The sequence below is a fragment of the Neomonachus schauinslandi genome, chromosome 15 (genome assembly GCF_002201575.2).
Source record: "Neomonachus schauinslandi chromosome 15, ASM220157v2, whole genome shotgun sequence".
NCBI classification, from domain to species: Eukaryota; Metazoa; Chordata; class Mammalia; order Carnivora; family Phocidae; genus Neomonachus; species Neomonachus schauinslandi.
The window spans coordinates 54,215,486-54,231,840 of record NC_058417.1 but is presented as its reverse complement, the minus strand read 5'-3'; the positions used below and the strand labels follow the sequence as shown (position 1 = coordinate 54,231,840).

Below are 16,355 nucleotides of genomic sequence, written 5' to 3'. Positions count from 1 at the left end.
TTGGGGATCCAGACTTACGAATGAGGCCTGGGCCCTGCCTATGAGGAGCTTGGGGTGGGCAGGTCAGGTGTACATAACCTCCACGACTCCAGGCCCATCAGGTTAAGGCCATGAAGGGTACAAGTTGAGCAGCCTTGACATTGGAAGATCGGGTGGGGGATGCGGGGGCTGAAGGAGAGGCCCTTAGGGTACGTGCTGAGGTGGGCCTCAGCACCAGCAGGGACCAGGGGTGGCAGGAGGTGTGGGGCCGTGTGCACACTCACTCCGACAGGTGGTCCTCTTGGTCCTCTTGGGGCTTGCTACGGTGCTGCAGGGCAGCCAGCCTGGCGAGTCGGGTGCTGGCCTGGGGGCTGACCAACAGCTTCCCCTGTAGGTAGTCCTGCAGCACCTGAGAGGGGACGGCAGTGAGGGGAAGGAGGCCTGGACATCCCCCACCCAGGCAGGGCTTCATTTGCAAGCTGCAGCCCAGGGTCAAGCCACCAGCTGGCTGGGGTTGGGGGGTGCGGTTGGGGGGTCACGGGGTCGCGGCAGCTGACCTGCATGTAGTGGGTGGTGATGTAGGTGGGGTTATCGAAGTGCAGTGGGGTCTCCCAGCCGAGCCGCCGGCTGTGCAGGCTTATGTCCTGATCCACCACGTTGTTGAGGTACTCATGGGGCCACAGGGGCCGCACCAGCTCGCCTGCGTGGGGAGCCCAGGTCCACAGCCCGCCCTGACATCCAGGGCCAGCCCTGCCCGCAGTCCTGCCAGCCCCAGCCTGGGAACTTGCTCGCATGCACACAACCGGCAGGTAAGCCGCCTCCTGGAACCCAGCCTGCCCCCCCCCCCGCCCACGCGAGGGGCTCACCTTCCTTTTTGATGAGGAAGAGGGCAAATTCCTGCACTTCCTGGGGGTCCGTGATGCCCATTTGCAGACATAGCTCCTCCAGCACTTCTGCCACCACCTGGGCCATGTCGACAGGGCCGTGTGTGATGGGGGCAACTAGGCCGGGGTGGGGGAGGCCCAGAACTGATGCCACAGCTTTCCTGTCTCTCCCCAGCCCCTCTTCCCTGGCCCCATGCTCACCGTGAAAGTCCGGATACTGGTTTGGTAATCCATACCCCCTGGCAGGTGAATTATAAGCGAGCGGATTCCTTGCCCTTTCTGCCAAGGCAGGTTGTAGGGTCAGTCCACCAGTGGCCAGAGGCCCCAACTCCCTGTCCCCCACCAGGGAGTTCCATAATGCCCAGCCTCCTGAACCCGCCGCCGCCGCCCCCCTCCCCAGTACCAGGAGAGCCTGAGTTTCGCCTGGGGAGGGCAGCTGCGGGCGCCCCCCATATTTGACTGTGCGCTGGAGGTGTTCCTGACTGTTCCAGGCCAGCTCTGCAGAGGGGAAGCAGGCTGGGGTCACAAGCATCTCCAAACCCCTCCCCACGCTGCTGAGACCCCAGCCTGGAAGGCCCTCCCCTAGGCACCTTGGCTTGGGCCTGAATCCTGCAGAAACTTGGTTACGTAGGGCATCAGCGTGGCTGACGGGGCAAAGAAGCCTGTCAGGAGGCTGAGGAAGCTCCAGCCACGAGCACAGTGTTCCCTACAGGGCAGAGAGCCTGGGCTTCAGGCTGGCCAGACCATGCCCCAGCCCTGGGCCGCCCTCTGCCACTGCCCCCCAGCCCTGCATACTCACGGCCGAGGGTGTCTGGTGACCTGCTTGATGACTTGGCAGTAAATCTCATCCCTGAGGTTCTCCTTCTCTCGGCACAACTGTGGGGACGGAAGAGCAGAGGGCAGGGTGGCATGGGAGCTGAAGTCAGAGAAATCCTGCTAACAGCCAAGGCCGGGGCCACCTCTCAGTCTTGGACACAGCTTGTGTCTAAATCACTGTCTTCATCTGCTTATGGGCTCTGCTCAGCCCTGTCTTCTCTGCTGGCTCCCCTTATTTCCTTGACCTCCGGGGCTGCAGTGCCCTTGGGCCTCACACGCACTGATGATCTCAGCTGTTCCCACCTGCTGATGACTGCCAGTGCTGGCCTCCAGCCCAGGCTTCTCCCTTGAACCCAGGACCCCCACTTGGAAGTCCGAACTTCACACTTCCTATGTTCAAAACAGATTCCTGCATCAACCCAGACCCGTTCCTCCCTTAGGCCCCCATACCGAAGACAGTCTTGACTCTGGCCAAGGCCTCCATGACATCCTTGGCCCCGCTCTGTCACACCCCACATATAATTCATAGCAAACCCTGTTGTTCTGAGTCTTCTCCCCTCTGCTGCTACCTCTGGGCCTGGCCCTCACCATCCCTCACCTGTGATCACTGCAATAACCTCCTCTGGCACTTCTATCCCCCTGGGAGGGGTGGCAAACAGCGTCCCCTGAAAATGTAAGCCAGTCCCTGCACACCCCCTCGAGTGAGTGCCCATCTCTCTTGAGAAATCAGAGTCCCAAGAGTAGCCTACGATGGCCTGCCATGAGCTGTACCTGCCGACTCTCCCCAGCCTCATCCTCCACTCTGTCTTGGCTCACTGGGCGCACCAGCCACGCTAGCCTTGCTGGTGCTAAGGCTCACCCTCATCAGGACTGTTGCCCCTGCCCCTCTCTGCATGTGATACCCCCAATGCACACCTGCCTCTCCCCCCAGCTTCCCTCAGATCTCTGCTCCAGGGTCGCCTCGCCCCCGAGCCTCTGCCTTAGAGCAGCCCCCTCCCTGCTATATCATACCCCACAGCACCTTTTACTCTTAGACACATTGCGTCATGGTTTACCAGATGTCTCCTCTCACTAGATTGTAAGTTTTGTGGGGACTGAGCCTGCTTGGTTCACCGCCATGCCCCCAAAATACTTTTGGATGATTTGAATGACTGGTGACCGAGGGAAGGGGGAAGCCACTCAGGCCCAGGCAGGAGGACAGGAACAGACCCTCAAGGCACACAGAATCCCACCCAAAGCTTTCAGCACACAAGCTCTTGCTTACCCTCAGCAGGTCATAAAGGAGGTCCATCTCATTCTTGCCCCGGGGCTTAGGCTGGTCCCGCATAAATTGCATCAGAGCTGCAGGCAGGATGAGAAGCATGGTGAGCTGGGCTGGGGGCCTGGTTTTGGCTCATGCTGTCGCCAGACAGGGCTTTCCCTGTCATCTCATGCCTTGCTCCCAAAAATGCATGTGAACCAGGCAGAGCAGAGCAGTCTCCTCTTTACTGATGAGGAAACAGGGCTCAGAGAGGTTCCGTGGGCCCTGAGGCTGCTTATAGCACGTAGACATCTGGACATAGCACTGCCTTCCTGCCCAGACTCCACGCAACCCACCACCCCTTGGGAGTGAGTAGAAATAGGTGAGAGCTATGGGGATTCAGTAACCACCAGTGAGCTTCCCTGGGTTGACAAACAAGGACAGAAGGCAACCTGGCACCTAGGTCCAAGGCACCACAGACATGGGGACCCAGGATGCTATGGTCACTCACCCTGGAAGCTTTCCACAGCCTGCCTGTTTGTGTCCTCATCACTGAGGCTGATGAGCGATTCTCGTATGGGAGCCTGTGGCCAAAGAGACTGGGTTGTGGGTCTGGGGTCCATGGGAGCCAGCGGGCAGGTCCACTGGCCCGACTCTTCCCCACCTGTCTCCCTCACCTTGCTGTACTGCACCAGGCCGGCCATGGCCTTCTTAGCATCTCCCCCGGTGTGGTCCAGCCTGAGGGGGCAGAAGTAAGGACAGCCCTGCTTGCTCGGCCCTCCTGCCCCCATCACAGGTTGTGTAGGGAGGGTGCTAAGAACACTGGCCTGGTGGCTCCGAGCGGGGAGGCCCACTTCGGGGAGGCCGAGGATGGGCAGGCAGAAGGGTGGGCCCAGGGCACTCACAAGGTCTGGGGCTTCCGGAAGTGGTACAGGGCAAATTCCTGCATGGTGTAGTGGCGCGAGTCCGTGGACAGAGAGATGGAGGCTACAGAGTCATCGCTGTGTGCCTGGCTCCGGGGGCGGGCATGGCGCTGGGAGCACAGGAGACCTCATGCCACCCGAGGGCCCCCGGCCTGTCTGGAGGCCCTGCCCAGCCCCCCGCCCAGCCCCCCGCCCAGCCCGAGCCAAGGGGAGCAGGCAGAGCAGCAGTGAGCACACCACCAGAAGCCAGGGAAGTCCAGAGGCCTTTACTGAGCATCTTCTAGGGCAGCACTTAATGAAGTGCTGCGAGGGGGCACAAAGGGCGCATGGCCCAGCCCCTGCCCGCAGGGGGCTCACACTCTTGCTGGGGAGACAAGAAATCGGGAAGGGCAGAGGGGCAGCATCAGACCAAGCGCTACCCTAGCCAGGAGGCAGGTGGTCCTGGCCGCTCGGGGGAAATGGAGCCCTTTCTGTCCTCGACATGTTAGGCTTCGCCTCCGCCTCTCCCGTCTTCCTCACCTCCGCTGCCCTCTCCCACTGAGCCAGCCCTGGCTCTCTGTGCTGCAGCTGACTCTTGTGCCGGCCACTCCTCTCTGGCAAGAAGGAAAAGTCTGGGGCAGCAGCTGGCTGAACTATGTCGGCAGGGAAGAGTCCAGAACGGCCCCCGGTGGAGCCAAACTGCCAGCCTGGAAGGTATCCGAGGACAGCGCCTCACCCACCTGGCCCCTCTGCCCCTCCCCGGCTCTGCCATGTGCCCGCCCCCCCCCCCCCCCCCCCGTGCCGGCTGCCCTGCTTGCCCCCAGGGATACCGGGCTCCAGCGAGGCCACTGGCAACAGCTTGATGAGGTCCCCACGGTGGAAGCTGAGGAGGCTGTGGTCATCGGTGATGTAGCTTCGCAGGGCGATGACGTAGCCGGAGTCCTACAGGCAGGAGGGTGAGCAGGCAAGGGAGCCAGCCTGCCTGCGACCCCAGTCCTTCCGGCCCCACCTGCTCCCCCTGTTGGCCTCACTCCCCACCCAGCAGTCCAGAGTTCCAGGAATCCGGCCTGAAGGCCCAGCCCCACCCCGAGCCGCTTGACGGAGCTTGGCAGACAGCTCCGGGACCAGCCAGACCAGACGCAGCCCAGGTGGAGGCCCCCCTACCCGGCCCGGGTCCCCACCATCAGCCCAGCTGCCCACCAGCCCCCTGCCCGGCCTACACTTGCCTTCTTGAGCTCACTTAGGAACAGCTCAATCATGGCCTTGATGGCACTCGCCCGGGCCGTGTACAACACCAGCTGCTCACTCTTCAGTGACAGCTCCAGGGTGGAGCTGCGCGGGGACTCCACGCCCAGCACCTCAGCAAAGCTGTGCACAGGCGGAGGCATGAGCTGAGAGCCGGCTCGCCCCCACCAGCCCCCGGCCCAGCCCCCGGGCCAGGTTCACCTGTATGAGCACAGAGTCTTCAGCTGGTTCGGGTGGAAGTCGGGGCCTTTGGTCGCCTTGAGCAGTCTCAGTCCCCGGTGGGACACGCCCAGCAGTTGCACGTCACTGCTGCTCTCACCCTGCCCGGAGGGAAGGTGGCTGGGTCACAGACAGGCTCCTGGTCCCCACCACCATCCAAGACGCCCCGGGGCTACTCAGGGCCCGTGCTGCTCTTCGTCCTTCCGTTGGGGCCCACTCCAGCCCCGGCTCTCATCCCTGCCACAAAGGCCCATGCTGAGCGTGCTGGGATCCACACCGGGGTGCTGGCGTCCCCAGCCCTACATCCAGCCCCACTGACCGAGACAGGGAAAATTCGGGAGAAATAATTGGCCCAGTTGTCCCTAGCGGCCACCACGATGCGCTTCTTGACACTGTCCTCAGTGGTGTTGAGCGAGTCCAGACCCACCTCCAGGTCTCCTGTGGGCAGGAACGACCCCAGACTGTCCTCGGGCTCCCTCAAAGGGGGGACCCCAGAGTTTGCCCCCTCCCTCCAGACAGACCTAGTCCCAGCACTTAGGCCCCTGATTCCCAGGTCCCTGGACCCTACCCAGCAGCTCTTTCATTTTGCTCCGCTCATCCTGGGAGATCCGGATGCAGGACTCGGCAAAGGTGTCCCTCAGGATCTGGGGGCAGAGCCAAGAGGTCACCACCAGATCCCAGTGCCAGAGCCCACCATGGAGGCAGCCACACATGGAGGAAAAGCTGGAGAGCCTCGTGGGCACGGGTGGAGCAGGGAGGGATGTGGGGCCTCTGAGCCCAGGGCCGCCCCCCCGCCTCCCACTCGCCTCCCTCAATCACCCGCACTAGCGGGTTACCACTGCTCGGTCAGCTGAGATGAATTCCCTGAAGGAACAGAACCTGGCGGGGGAGGAGGGGAGACTGCTATGGAATTTGGGGGAAGAGGCAGGGTCCCGGGAGCATCCAAGGGCGGCACAGGAACAAGCATCAGCTGCTGTGTGCCAGGGCCTGTGTTGGGGACCGTATACACTTTATTTTGAATCCTCACTGCGGGCCAAAAATGGTCCTTACTCTCAGGGATGTGGTGAGGATGAAGTAAATGAAGGCAGGGCTTGAAACACAGCCCCTGCTCTCTAAGTGCTGGCTGCCCTCACGCCTCTCTCACTGGTGGTGACCTGGCCCAGGTGCGGGCGCAGTCCGTCTGCCCATGCGCAGGTGGCCCGGGCTCTCACCTGCTCACAGAGGAGCCTGAGGCAGTAGGGGTGGCTGAAGTTCTCCCGGGGGTAGAACACCTGCAGGAGAGCAGGGGCGAGGAGAACAGATGGGAATGGTGCCCCCTCCCCGCCTACCTCCCAGCCCACCTCTGCCTCCCAGACCCGGAAGGAAAACCAGGCCTGAGGAGGTGGGTCGTGGGGAGGCAGCCCCCAGTGCTTGTGTATGGGGAGATGCTGGGGTCCCACCACGCCTGCCGCCCCTCCCCAGCCCAGAGAGAGGCCCGGCTGCGGCCCCGGCCTAGTGCCCACCTCCTTGCGTAGGAACAACCTCCAGGGCGGGTTGACGTAGGAGAAGCACACACTGCCGGAAGGCACGAGCAGCTGGGTGGAGACTCCCTGGTCCTCCATGGGCTCCATCCAGCCTGGCAGAGGGAGGGGCCAAAGAGCTTCAGGGGAGGACCTGCCAGAGCCAGAATGATGGGGACACGGGGACAAAAGACCGTCCCCTCCCTCGGGCCCTGCGAGGGCTCGGCCTACTCAACCTTTGCTGCCTCCCTCCTGTCCACATCCCGTCTCCGGCCTCCATTTCCAGCCTCAGACTTTCCCTGCTGCCCCTGACCACGTCAGCAGGGCCACTAAGTTCCTGATGGAGCTGCCAGGATGCACCGAGGACAATATCCCGAGACAGTCCCTCAGTGCCACAAGAGCCCCAGAGGTACCCGTGCCCTGCCCTGGACGGGAATGCGGAAGCTGGGGCTCCTTGCCCATGGCTCCAAAGTCCGGAGCCCCAAGCGCGTGAGCGGCTGACCTCGCAGCCTTGGGCACTGAGAGGCTTCTGGGAACGCTGCCCCGCCCCAACGAAGCCCACCACAGAAGGCTAGAAGGTTCCTTACCGCGGGGCCCAGCTGAAGGGGTCCCTGGTTCCTCAGGCAGAGGCAGCGGGGGCGCTGGTGGAGGGGACGGTGCCCGGGCAGCAGGCGGAGTCTGGCCAGAGAGACCCTGGTTCTCCTTGGTGGAGCTGGAGGGCCCAAGCTGTGGCGGGAGCTTGGGGCGAGGGGCCACAGCTGGTGGGAGGCCCTTCCCTGAGCTGGGGGATGGCGTCTGGGGAGGCACAGAGAACGGACACAGCTGGGTCTAGGGGTAAGGCCAAATTTACCCCAGAGAGCCTTGGACCCCCGAGGTGAGAAGCCACGCCCTGGACGGGATGGAGCCTCACCGACACGCGCACGTGGGCACCGCTGATCCCCAGCTTAGCCAGAGCCTCATCCTTAGGGTTGTTTTTCTTCAGGAAACTTTGTGGGGGCTTCCTGAGAGAAGGAAGAGGTCCTAAGCGCACAGAGCGCCTCCCGGGGGAGTGGGCAGCCCTGGTCGCCCCGAGGCCCACCTGGATGGCTGCACGGGCACGGGCACGGGGCCCGGGCGACTCTGGTACATGCGGATGATGTTGCGAATCTCCCTGCTCGGTTCTGCCCGCCGTTGGGGGGCTGGCTCAGGGTGACCACCAGGCCCCACCCCTGGGGCCGCCGGCTCAGCCTCGGCCTCTTGTACCCCTTTGGCTCTACCTCGTGTCAGTGGCTTCTTCACTATGGGGGGAGGTGGGGGGGATGGCACTGACCAGGAGGAGAGGAAACGTGTGAGACCCTGCACAGACCCACGGCGCCAGGGCTCCCCCGCCCCCCGAGTCCCCACCACCTGCTCTTGGATTCTCCTCCTGCTCCTGTTCCTCCTCCTGTTCCTGCTCCTGGGGGATCTGTACCTTGGGTGGAGGCTTCACTGTCTTCACCTTGATCTGCTGCTGCCCTGTAAGTGCCCCAGGTGACCCGATTACTCTCCGTGGCGTGCCCAGCGGGCTCCTGGACAGGCCGGCCACCCCAAGCACGCTCACCCATCTTCTGGAAATAGTCCTGTTTCTGCTGGAAGCTCCTGGGCCGCTGGGGCTTCTCTTGGGCCTCCTGTGAGGTCTCCTGTGGGCAGGAAGGGGAAGTGAAGGAGCAGCCCCGCCAGCCAAGTCGCCCCTCTCCCAGCACCGCCTCCCCCCCGCCCCCGCCCCATCCCTGTGGGGTCTCTGGGCCACGCAGCCCTGCCACCTGCCCGGCCTCGGCTCCTCCCCTCAGACAGGCACCCACTGATTTCAGCTCTTGCTCTGGCTCCCCGCGTGGGGCCAGGGGCTTCTTGGGCTTGGGGGCGACGGCTGGGGGTGAGCTCGGCGAGGCAGCTCCGGGGGCCCGGGCCTGAGGCTGAGCCTGAGCCTGGTGGTGGCGCTGCTGTGTCTGCTGCTCCAGCGACAAGGTCATGGCCTGGGCGGTCATCTGCTGGGCCTGGTGGGGGGAGGGGGCGGCGGGCCTGGTAAGAGCGGCTCCGGCTCTGCCCCGCAGACCTGGCCCCGCGAGGCCCTCTGAGGGCCCTGCCCACCCTCACCAGGATCAGCGCCTGCTGGGTGATGAAGTCCTGCTGCTGGGCCACCAGCTGCCTCGGGTCCACGCTGGGAAGCAGGGGCTGCGGCTGCGGCGGCGGCACCACCATGGCTGCAAGTGGCATGCAAGTGCCCAGCTGGCACGTGGCCCCCTGCCCACTGCGCCCTCCGGGCCCCGGGAGGACCTCCCTTCCTCCCTTCCTACCTGGGAAGGGAGCCGCCACCCGGCCTTACCTGGCACGGCAGGGACTGCGCCCATCGCTGGCATCATGGGCACAGGGGCTGGCATCATGGCTGGCTGGTATCCGGGCATCTGCATCATCCCTGGGTAAACTGAGGGAACAGGGCCCCCCCGGGGTCGATCCTTATCTGGGCCCGCAGACCCCCTCCCTCCAGCTCCAAGCAACAAGAAGAGGATGGGCCCTCAGGGTGCTGGCTGGAGCTCTGACCCCAGTTGCCTGGGGGTCCCGGGCCGTGCTTGCCCATGCTGCTGGGCTGGGGAGACCCTGGATGGATGCTCGGCCCTGCACTCACCCATGGGGTAGCTGCCTTGCTGCATGGGCCCAATGGCGCCCCCTCCCTTCATGCGGCTGCTCAGAGCCCAGCCTTGCTCCAGATCCTGTAGGGACAAAGGCCACAGGCCACAGGGTCAGAACTGGAGCCCTGGGAGAGATGGGAGAGGCAGTGGAGGCCCCGGTGGGGTAGGGGCAGGGATGGGGTCGGGTGCATGTGCAGAACACTCACGCTGTGGCCCGGGGAGAGGACTGGCTGGAAGAGGTGGTCCAGGAAGCCATCCAGGTTCCCTGAGGTCTGAGACTCCCCTGTGGGGCCAGAGGAGGGTGTCACCCTGGGGTGTGGGGCACCCTGCACCCCCATTCGCATTGCACTGCCAACCTCGCTGTGCCCATTCTGGCCTTACCTGACTGGCTCCTGCTGGGTAGTGCTGGGGCTGGCCCCGGGGGTGGACCTGGGGGCAATGGAGGGGCCTGGATGCTAGGGGCGGGGGGGATGGCCTCAGCGCTGCAGGAGACAATGGGCCCAGCTAAGGGGGTGCCTTGGATAGGGGTGGTGTCCAGGCTGAGGCAAGGAATAGAATCTGCTGTGGGGGGTCATCCCCGTGGGGTGGGAGAAGGTGAGGTGTGTGTGGGGGGGTGCTGGGCCTGTAGCAGGTCCTGCGAACCCCGGGGTGTGATAGGGTGGCTATGGGGGTCACCTATGACAGAACAGAGACAGGAACAGGCTGGGACAGGGGTGCTGGGGTGGCACCTACAAGCCACGGGGGGCAATGGGGTAGCTGTGGGGACTGACTGGGTCCCCCAGGTCCTCAGTCTGGCCGATGAGGTCCAGCACAAAGTCACAGCCCACCAAATCCTGCCAGGAGTCCCCGGAGTGCAGTGACACGGACCAGCCACGGGGGGGCAGCTCCAGGCCTCTGGGAGGGACAAAGGGGCGCCATAGGGAGTGATCAGCCAGGAAGATGACCACCCTGAGGGTACCCAAGGGGAGGCGGCTGAGGAAGGCAGAACCTGGGTGAGGAACTGGTTTCCTCAGACAGCTCTCCTTTATTCGCACCTCACGACCTTCTGCTTCCACATCGGCTCTGATGCACCCATTTATTTATTGACCTATTTCATTAGAATCTGGACCATAGATATAACCTCTACTCTTGCTCCCTAGCTTGAACCTACTGTCTGGCTCCTGCCCACTTACCCCTCTGTGCCCCCCGCCCCGCCAACGCCCTCGGGGAGCAGGCTTTGGCCCTGGGTTTGCAGGAGGCGCCCCATGACAGGAGAGTGGGCAGGGAGGATGAGGATGGGACAGGGGTCCGTGTTGGCTACACTCCCCATCCCAGGTCCCCGTACCTGCTCTGCAGAATCCACCCAGCGAATTGCTCCCCCGTGGTCCAGGACTCCACCTCGGCTGAGTAGCATTCCTCTGTAGGGACAAGGGGTGGGGGCCGGAGTGAGGGGCAGCAGGTCCTTCCTGACGGGAAGGGGCTGCTGTCCCCATGGGGGTTCCAGAAGCAGGACAGAAGGACAGCAGGACAGGACCCTGTGATCAGAGTCACAGGGGGGGGGCAGCTAGAGGGCTGAGGCAGGAAGGGGGTCCAGGGAGGGTGAGGAGGCAGGGCTGGCTCCACTGTGGGCCTGGGGAGGCCTGAGCAGAAGGTGAGCATCACCAGTGAAGGTAAAGACGTCCAGAGCCATGCGGCCCCGCCGCCGCCCGGCGGTCCACTCGAGCTGGGTCGGGGGGTGGGCCCGTGCCATCCCAGGAGCCAGATGCGTCTGCTCCAGGGCCCCCAGCAGCTTGTGCTGACACAGCGCTGCCATGCCTCTGGGGGCCTGGTTGGACACAAATCTGCGGGGACAGCACAGGGCTGCTGTGGGGGTGGGCAGTCCACCGATCCCACTCACTGGGCCCCGCAAGGCAGGCCCCTTACTTCAGCAGTGGCTTCTGTAGGGTGGGCATGGGGGGAAAGGCGCTGAGCAGGATGGCCATGAGGACCCAGCTGCGCTGGTTCTGCTGCTCGTCCGCGTTGTGCCAGATCTGGGCCACGAGCTGGCTGAAGAGCTCGTCCCGCAGCCCTGGCCGGCGCTGGCCCTGTCGCACCAGGTATTCGCCCATGCTCTGCTCCTGCCAGGGGGGCAGGGACCCATCCCCCAGGAGCCGCAGCATCTGTAGACGGGGAGCAAGGCGAAGGCAGGACATGCAGGGCTCCCCTGGCGCTCAGCCAGCACCCAGGAGCCAGGGTGCCCCACCCCATCCCCTCCCCTCCCCGATGCGTCACTCACCACCTTGTTGATATCCAGGGCATGCTGAGGGTTTTCACCATCCAGCCGGGTCAGGGGCTTGGCCAGCGGCTGCCCAGGGCTGGGCAGGGCTGGCTCCTGCAAGGAGAGGGGAGACAGCACCTGAAGCAGGTGCTGGTCTGTGCTGACCTGCTGGAGATAGCCCGGCGGAGCCCACGGGAGCACGCGCCCTGGGAGACGGAGAGCAGCTGGCGAGGAAAACCACCTTAGAAATGCATCTCAGTGGCTCTTTCTGATTAGAAAATTGATGCCCATGCATGCAGAAAACTCAGAAAACATGCAAAAGGATAAAGAATAAAAAACCCATTACTATTTCCCTGCCAGTCGTGACCGCAGTTGACATTTTAGCTTCTCTTTCCAGTCTTGCTTTTTTTTTTTCCCCAAGATTTTATCTATTTATTTGACAGAGAGAGAAAGAGCGCAAGCAGGAGGAGCAGCAGAGGGAGAGGGAGAAGCAGGCTTCCCACTGAGCAGGGAGCCCGATGCGGGGCTCGATCCCAGGACCCCGGAATCATGACCTGAGCCGAAGGCAGAGGCTTCACTGCCTGAGCCTCCCAGGCGCCCCCCTCCAGTCTCGCTTTCTACGCACAGATACCTACATCGCCCTCCCACACCTATTGTTGTTTTTAACAAAACTGGGATTCTACTCTATGTCCAGTTTGGAATCCTGCTTTTGTATCCAACACTGCAGCCTGGACATTTGCCTTATCGTCACACACACGCTAATGACATGACTTCAACGGCAGGACGATGCCGCAGGGGTAACAAAGTTGTGGCATCACGGATCTCAGTTCCTCTTGAGAGTGAGACGTTTGGCTTCAGGGGCTATTCTCCAAGCAGTGTGGCTGCACCCATCACCCCCGTGATAGGAGAGGATGGGTGGAGTGGGAAGAAGGAACAGGCCCAGCTTCTGCCTGGCAGGGCTAATATCTGGGGAGCTGTGGAGGTCCGCCAGGGAGAGCCGAGGTCTGGGGGCCCACCTGAAAGTTAGTGGAGATGAAGCTGGAGAACGGGAACTGGTCGATGTCGGGTGGGAGGGTCAGGCTGCTCCGGGCAGGAACTTCAGGGGGCATGGACTCGGTGATGCTCCCAACCAAGGCATGGTGATGGCCTGGGGAAAGCGCCGAGAGGCAGCCCAGAAAGGCCGACATAAGGCACCCGGCTGTGGACCGCCTCCACCCCTCATTACCCGCCCCCAGCCCTGGGGCAGAGGGAGGCCAGGGGAGCCCAGAGCATCACAGGGAGGGACCGCGGGGACAGACTGACTGCACAGCAGAGAGATTGGGGGAGCGAGGGATCATGGTAAGAGGGACACCAACCAAAACCCACCTTCTGCTGTCTTTAGCATGACGGCCACCTCAGCCGGGATCTCCAAGCGCCCCAGCTCCTGGCAGAGAGGAGCGATCGACTAAGTACTAAAGGAGGGGGTCCAGGGACCCAGTGTCCCTCCTCACCCCCAGGACCACAAACTTTTCCAAAGACCAAGGATTCTGATCCTGGACACAAATAGGACCCCAAGAGCCCTCAGAGGGAGACCGAGGGCGGCCCAGGCCTCTTCTTGGGGGCCCAAGGGACGCACATGCAGGACCCCACACTCGTCCGCAAGCCATGCCAGTTTTGGGAGGCTCATAACCCAGTGGACACCCTTGAGCTTCCAGGCCACCTACCATGCTTGGCGCTGTCTTGGAGGCTGGGCCACTGTGCCAGCCACACCGAGGCCCAAGCTGCTGAGGGAGATGTGAGAGGAGCTGGTGCCCCGGTGAGGGTCTCCGTGAACCTCCTGGCAGATCCTCTCCCCCTCAGCAGTTCAGCTGCCCCTCCGGCCCCCAGTGGAGAAACTAGCCCAGACCCAGAGGGGCCAGCTGCCTGCCGCCAGCCCTCCGGAGCCCTCACCAGCCGTTGCTGCCTGTCTGCAGGGGCGCTGGGGAGAAGGTAGGAAGAAACGGTCCCAGGGGACAAAGTCCAGCCAGGGAGGGGCCACAGAGAGGAGCAGTATGTGGGCGCTGACCTTTGAGCGGCTTTATGGCCCCCATGTTGGAGTCATCAGGCAAAAGAGGGAAGCAGGCCGGCCCTGAGGAAGGTCTGGAGGGGATGGGAAGGCACCCCTGGCAGGCAGGGGAGACTCCACACTCTGGAGGGTGGGCAGGGATGAAGGAAGTGACCTCCCCGAGGCCCCAGCCTCCCCTGGCCAGGCAGTGGGAAATGGGAAGAGCTGGGCCAGCCGTGGTCTCTGAGCCCTCGGGCCTCATGCGCTTGGGCCAGGAGTGACTCAGCTACGGTCTGGCCAACTTGGCCAGCAAGGCTGCCTGACTTCTCTGCCCTGAGCTGCCAGGGGCAGCAGCCCCACCCAGACACTCACCTGCAATCTCTGTCGCCTCCGGAGCAGGGGCCAGGCCACCAGCAGGACGCTGTTCAGCTGTCCCAGAGCTGCCCGCCGCTGGAGGTATTGCTTCCTGGAGGCCGGGAAGGGGGTTGGGGAGGAGTTCGAGCTTAGAGCCGGTACCCAAACCCTCCAAGCCGAGACATGAATGTAGACACGGACCCCAGGCCGATGACCCCTAGGTCCTTAACAGAAGCCACAGGGAAAGGACAGGACAGCTTGAAAGGACAAGTACATTGAGAAGGGGTTTGGTACCGTGGATTACGGTCTCAGGCGGCAGAGCCGACCGCCGGGCTCATTTCCCACCCAGTCGGTCAGTGTGGTCGTGGGTAAGTCCCTTCCTCTTGGTTTTATTGTCCTCATCTGCGAAGTGAGGATCCGTGTAATCCCTGCCCCACCACAAGATGAAGTCAATCAATCGACATGTTGAGAAGTGTCTGGCGTATTTTTATTTAAGAAGCAAAACTTCTAAAAATGAAAAAATGCTATCACTGGAAATCTAATAGGAGATAACAAAAGAGATCATGTCTTTGAAAACTGTCCAGATACAAGAAAGACGAGACTCCTCACGGAAGGAGTCCTGAGCAGGATTAAAATTTAAAAATAAGTATATAGCTTTGAGGCGGCCGGCTGGCTCAGTTGGTAGAGCATCTCGGGGTTGTGAGTTCAAGCTCCAAGTTGGGGGTAGAGTTTACTTAAAAAAAATAAATGTACAGCTTTTGTGCGAAGGACACCATCAAGAGCGTCAAAAGACAACCCATGGAATGGGAGAACATTTGCAAATTACGTATTTGATAAGAGTTTGATATCCAAGATGTATAAAGAACTCCCACAACTCAACAAGACAAACTATACAAACAAAAGGCAGACTGAGGACTTGACTAGACATCTCTCCAAGAAGATACACAACTGGCCAAGAAACACATGAGAAGATGCTCAACCTCGTTAGTCATTAGAGAAATGCAAATCAAAGCCACAATGACGTATGGCTTCATGCCCACTAGGATGGCTATCATTTAAAAAGTGGAAAATAAGGGTGCCTGGGTGGCTCAGTGGGTTAAACATCTGCTTTCAGCTCAGGTCATGATCTCAGGGTCCCGGGATCGAGCCCCGCATCGGGCTCCCTGCTCAGCAGGGAGTCTGCTTCTCCCTCTCCCACTCCCCCTGCTTGTGCGTGTGTGTGCTCTCTCTCTCTCTCTCTCAAATGAAGAAATCTTTTTTTTTTAAAGTGGAAAATAAGTGCCAGAAATGCTGTAGAGAAATTGGAAAACTGACACATGCTGGTGGGAGCGTAACTCCTCAAAAAACCAAACACAGAATTACCATATGACCCAGCAATTCCACTCCTTAGGTAAAGACCCAAAAGAACTGGAAGCAGAGAGTTGAACAGACATACTGGCACACTCGTGTGCCCGGCAGCCTTATTCACAAGCACCAGAAAGTGGAAACAGTCCAAATGACCGCTGACGGATGAGTGGAGACACAAGGTGTGGTCTGCGCACCCAGGGGCAAAGAGAAGCGAAGTCTTGCCACCTTTTACTATATGGATGAACCTCGTGAACGTTCCACTTAGTGCAGCGAGCCAGATGTAAGAGGAAATATTGTACGAGCCAACTCACATGGAATATCTGGAATAGGCAAATTCGTAGGGACAGAAAGTGGATGAGAGGTTCCTGGGGGCTGGAGGAAAGGCGAGCAGGGAATGATTGCGTGAGGGATCCAGTGTTTCTGCTGGTGATGACAACATTTTGGAAATAGAGTGTGGTGATGAGTGCCCTGTCTTGGAAGGCTCCCCTGGGGTCCATGGCACTGTCCTTACTTTGTTCTTAGCCCTTTACCACCCCCTTGGGGGTGACTGGTTTACTGTCTGCACCTGACTCCCCAGTGCACCTGGGAGGCGCCACCTCTGCCTCCATCCCGGGGTCACCAGCGCTGGGCCCAGGGTAACGGAGAAGGTCGAGCCACAGCTATTGGGTGAAGCAGCACAGACATTCCCAACAAGCTGTGAAGGTGAATAGGCATTAATCACGTGAGAAGGGGGAAGGAAGTGCTATAGGACCAAGAAGTCCAAAGAGCCTGGAGAATAAAAATCTGGCCTAGAGGCTGGAGAGATAGGCAGGGCCTCACCCAGCCTGATAAAAGATTATTCTTGGGGCAGAGTGGAGAACAGACTAGAAAACACTCAGGTTCAGGTGGCCTTAGCAGATAGTGAGCTTCTTGTCCCTCGGGGTATTCAAGCAGAGGTTGCATGGGGATGCTGACAGGATGACCCCC

General features: G+C 61.4%; 1 protein-coding gene across 1 annotated transcript in view; it reads right to left on the bottom strand.

Moving 5' to 3' along the window:
* Positions 1–16,355, bottom strand: part of MYO15B (myosin XVB) — a 29,199-nt gene that overhangs the window by 1,399 nt on the left and 11,445 nt on the right. Inside the window, 39 exon segments of the mRNA XM_044921396.1 lie at positions 264–388; positions 537–679; positions 846–942; positions 1,065–1,142; positions 1,267–1,361; positions 1,454–1,569; positions 1,663–1,739; positions 2,944–3,020; positions 3,431–3,503; positions 3,597–3,657; positions 3,825–3,952; positions 4,362–4,528; positions 4,652–4,763; positions 5,048–5,189; positions 5,268–5,386; positions 5,605–5,723; positions 5,854–5,929; positions 6,497–6,556; positions 6,788–6,900; positions 7,372–7,579; positions 7,701–7,785; positions 7,863–8,088; positions 8,171–8,278; positions 8,364–8,442; positions 8,566–8,796; positions 8,897–9,003; positions 9,126–9,224; positions 9,426–9,510; positions 9,636–9,712; positions 9,811–9,911; positions 10,162–10,323; positions 10,754–10,826; positions 11,071–11,249; positions 11,332–11,567; positions 11,684–11,779; positions 12,682–12,812; positions 13,031–13,088; positions 13,369–13,425; positions 14,061–14,154. Coding sequence (XP_044777331.1) covers positions 264–388; positions 537–679; positions 846–942; positions 1,065–1,142; positions 1,267–1,361; positions 1,454–1,569; positions 1,663–1,739; positions 2,944–3,020; positions 3,431–3,503; positions 3,597–3,657; positions 3,825–3,952; positions 4,362–4,528; positions 4,652–4,763; positions 5,048–5,189; positions 5,268–5,386; positions 5,605–5,723; positions 5,854–5,929; positions 6,497–6,556; positions 6,788–6,900; positions 7,372–7,579; positions 7,701–7,785; positions 7,863–8,088; positions 8,171–8,278; positions 8,364–8,442; positions 8,566–8,796; positions 8,897–9,003; positions 9,126–9,224; positions 9,426–9,510; positions 9,636–9,712; positions 9,811–9,911; positions 10,162–10,323; positions 10,754–10,826; positions 11,071–11,249; positions 11,332–11,567; positions 11,684–11,779; positions 12,682–12,812; positions 13,031–13,088; positions 13,369–13,425; positions 14,061–14,154 — 4,470 coding nt within the window.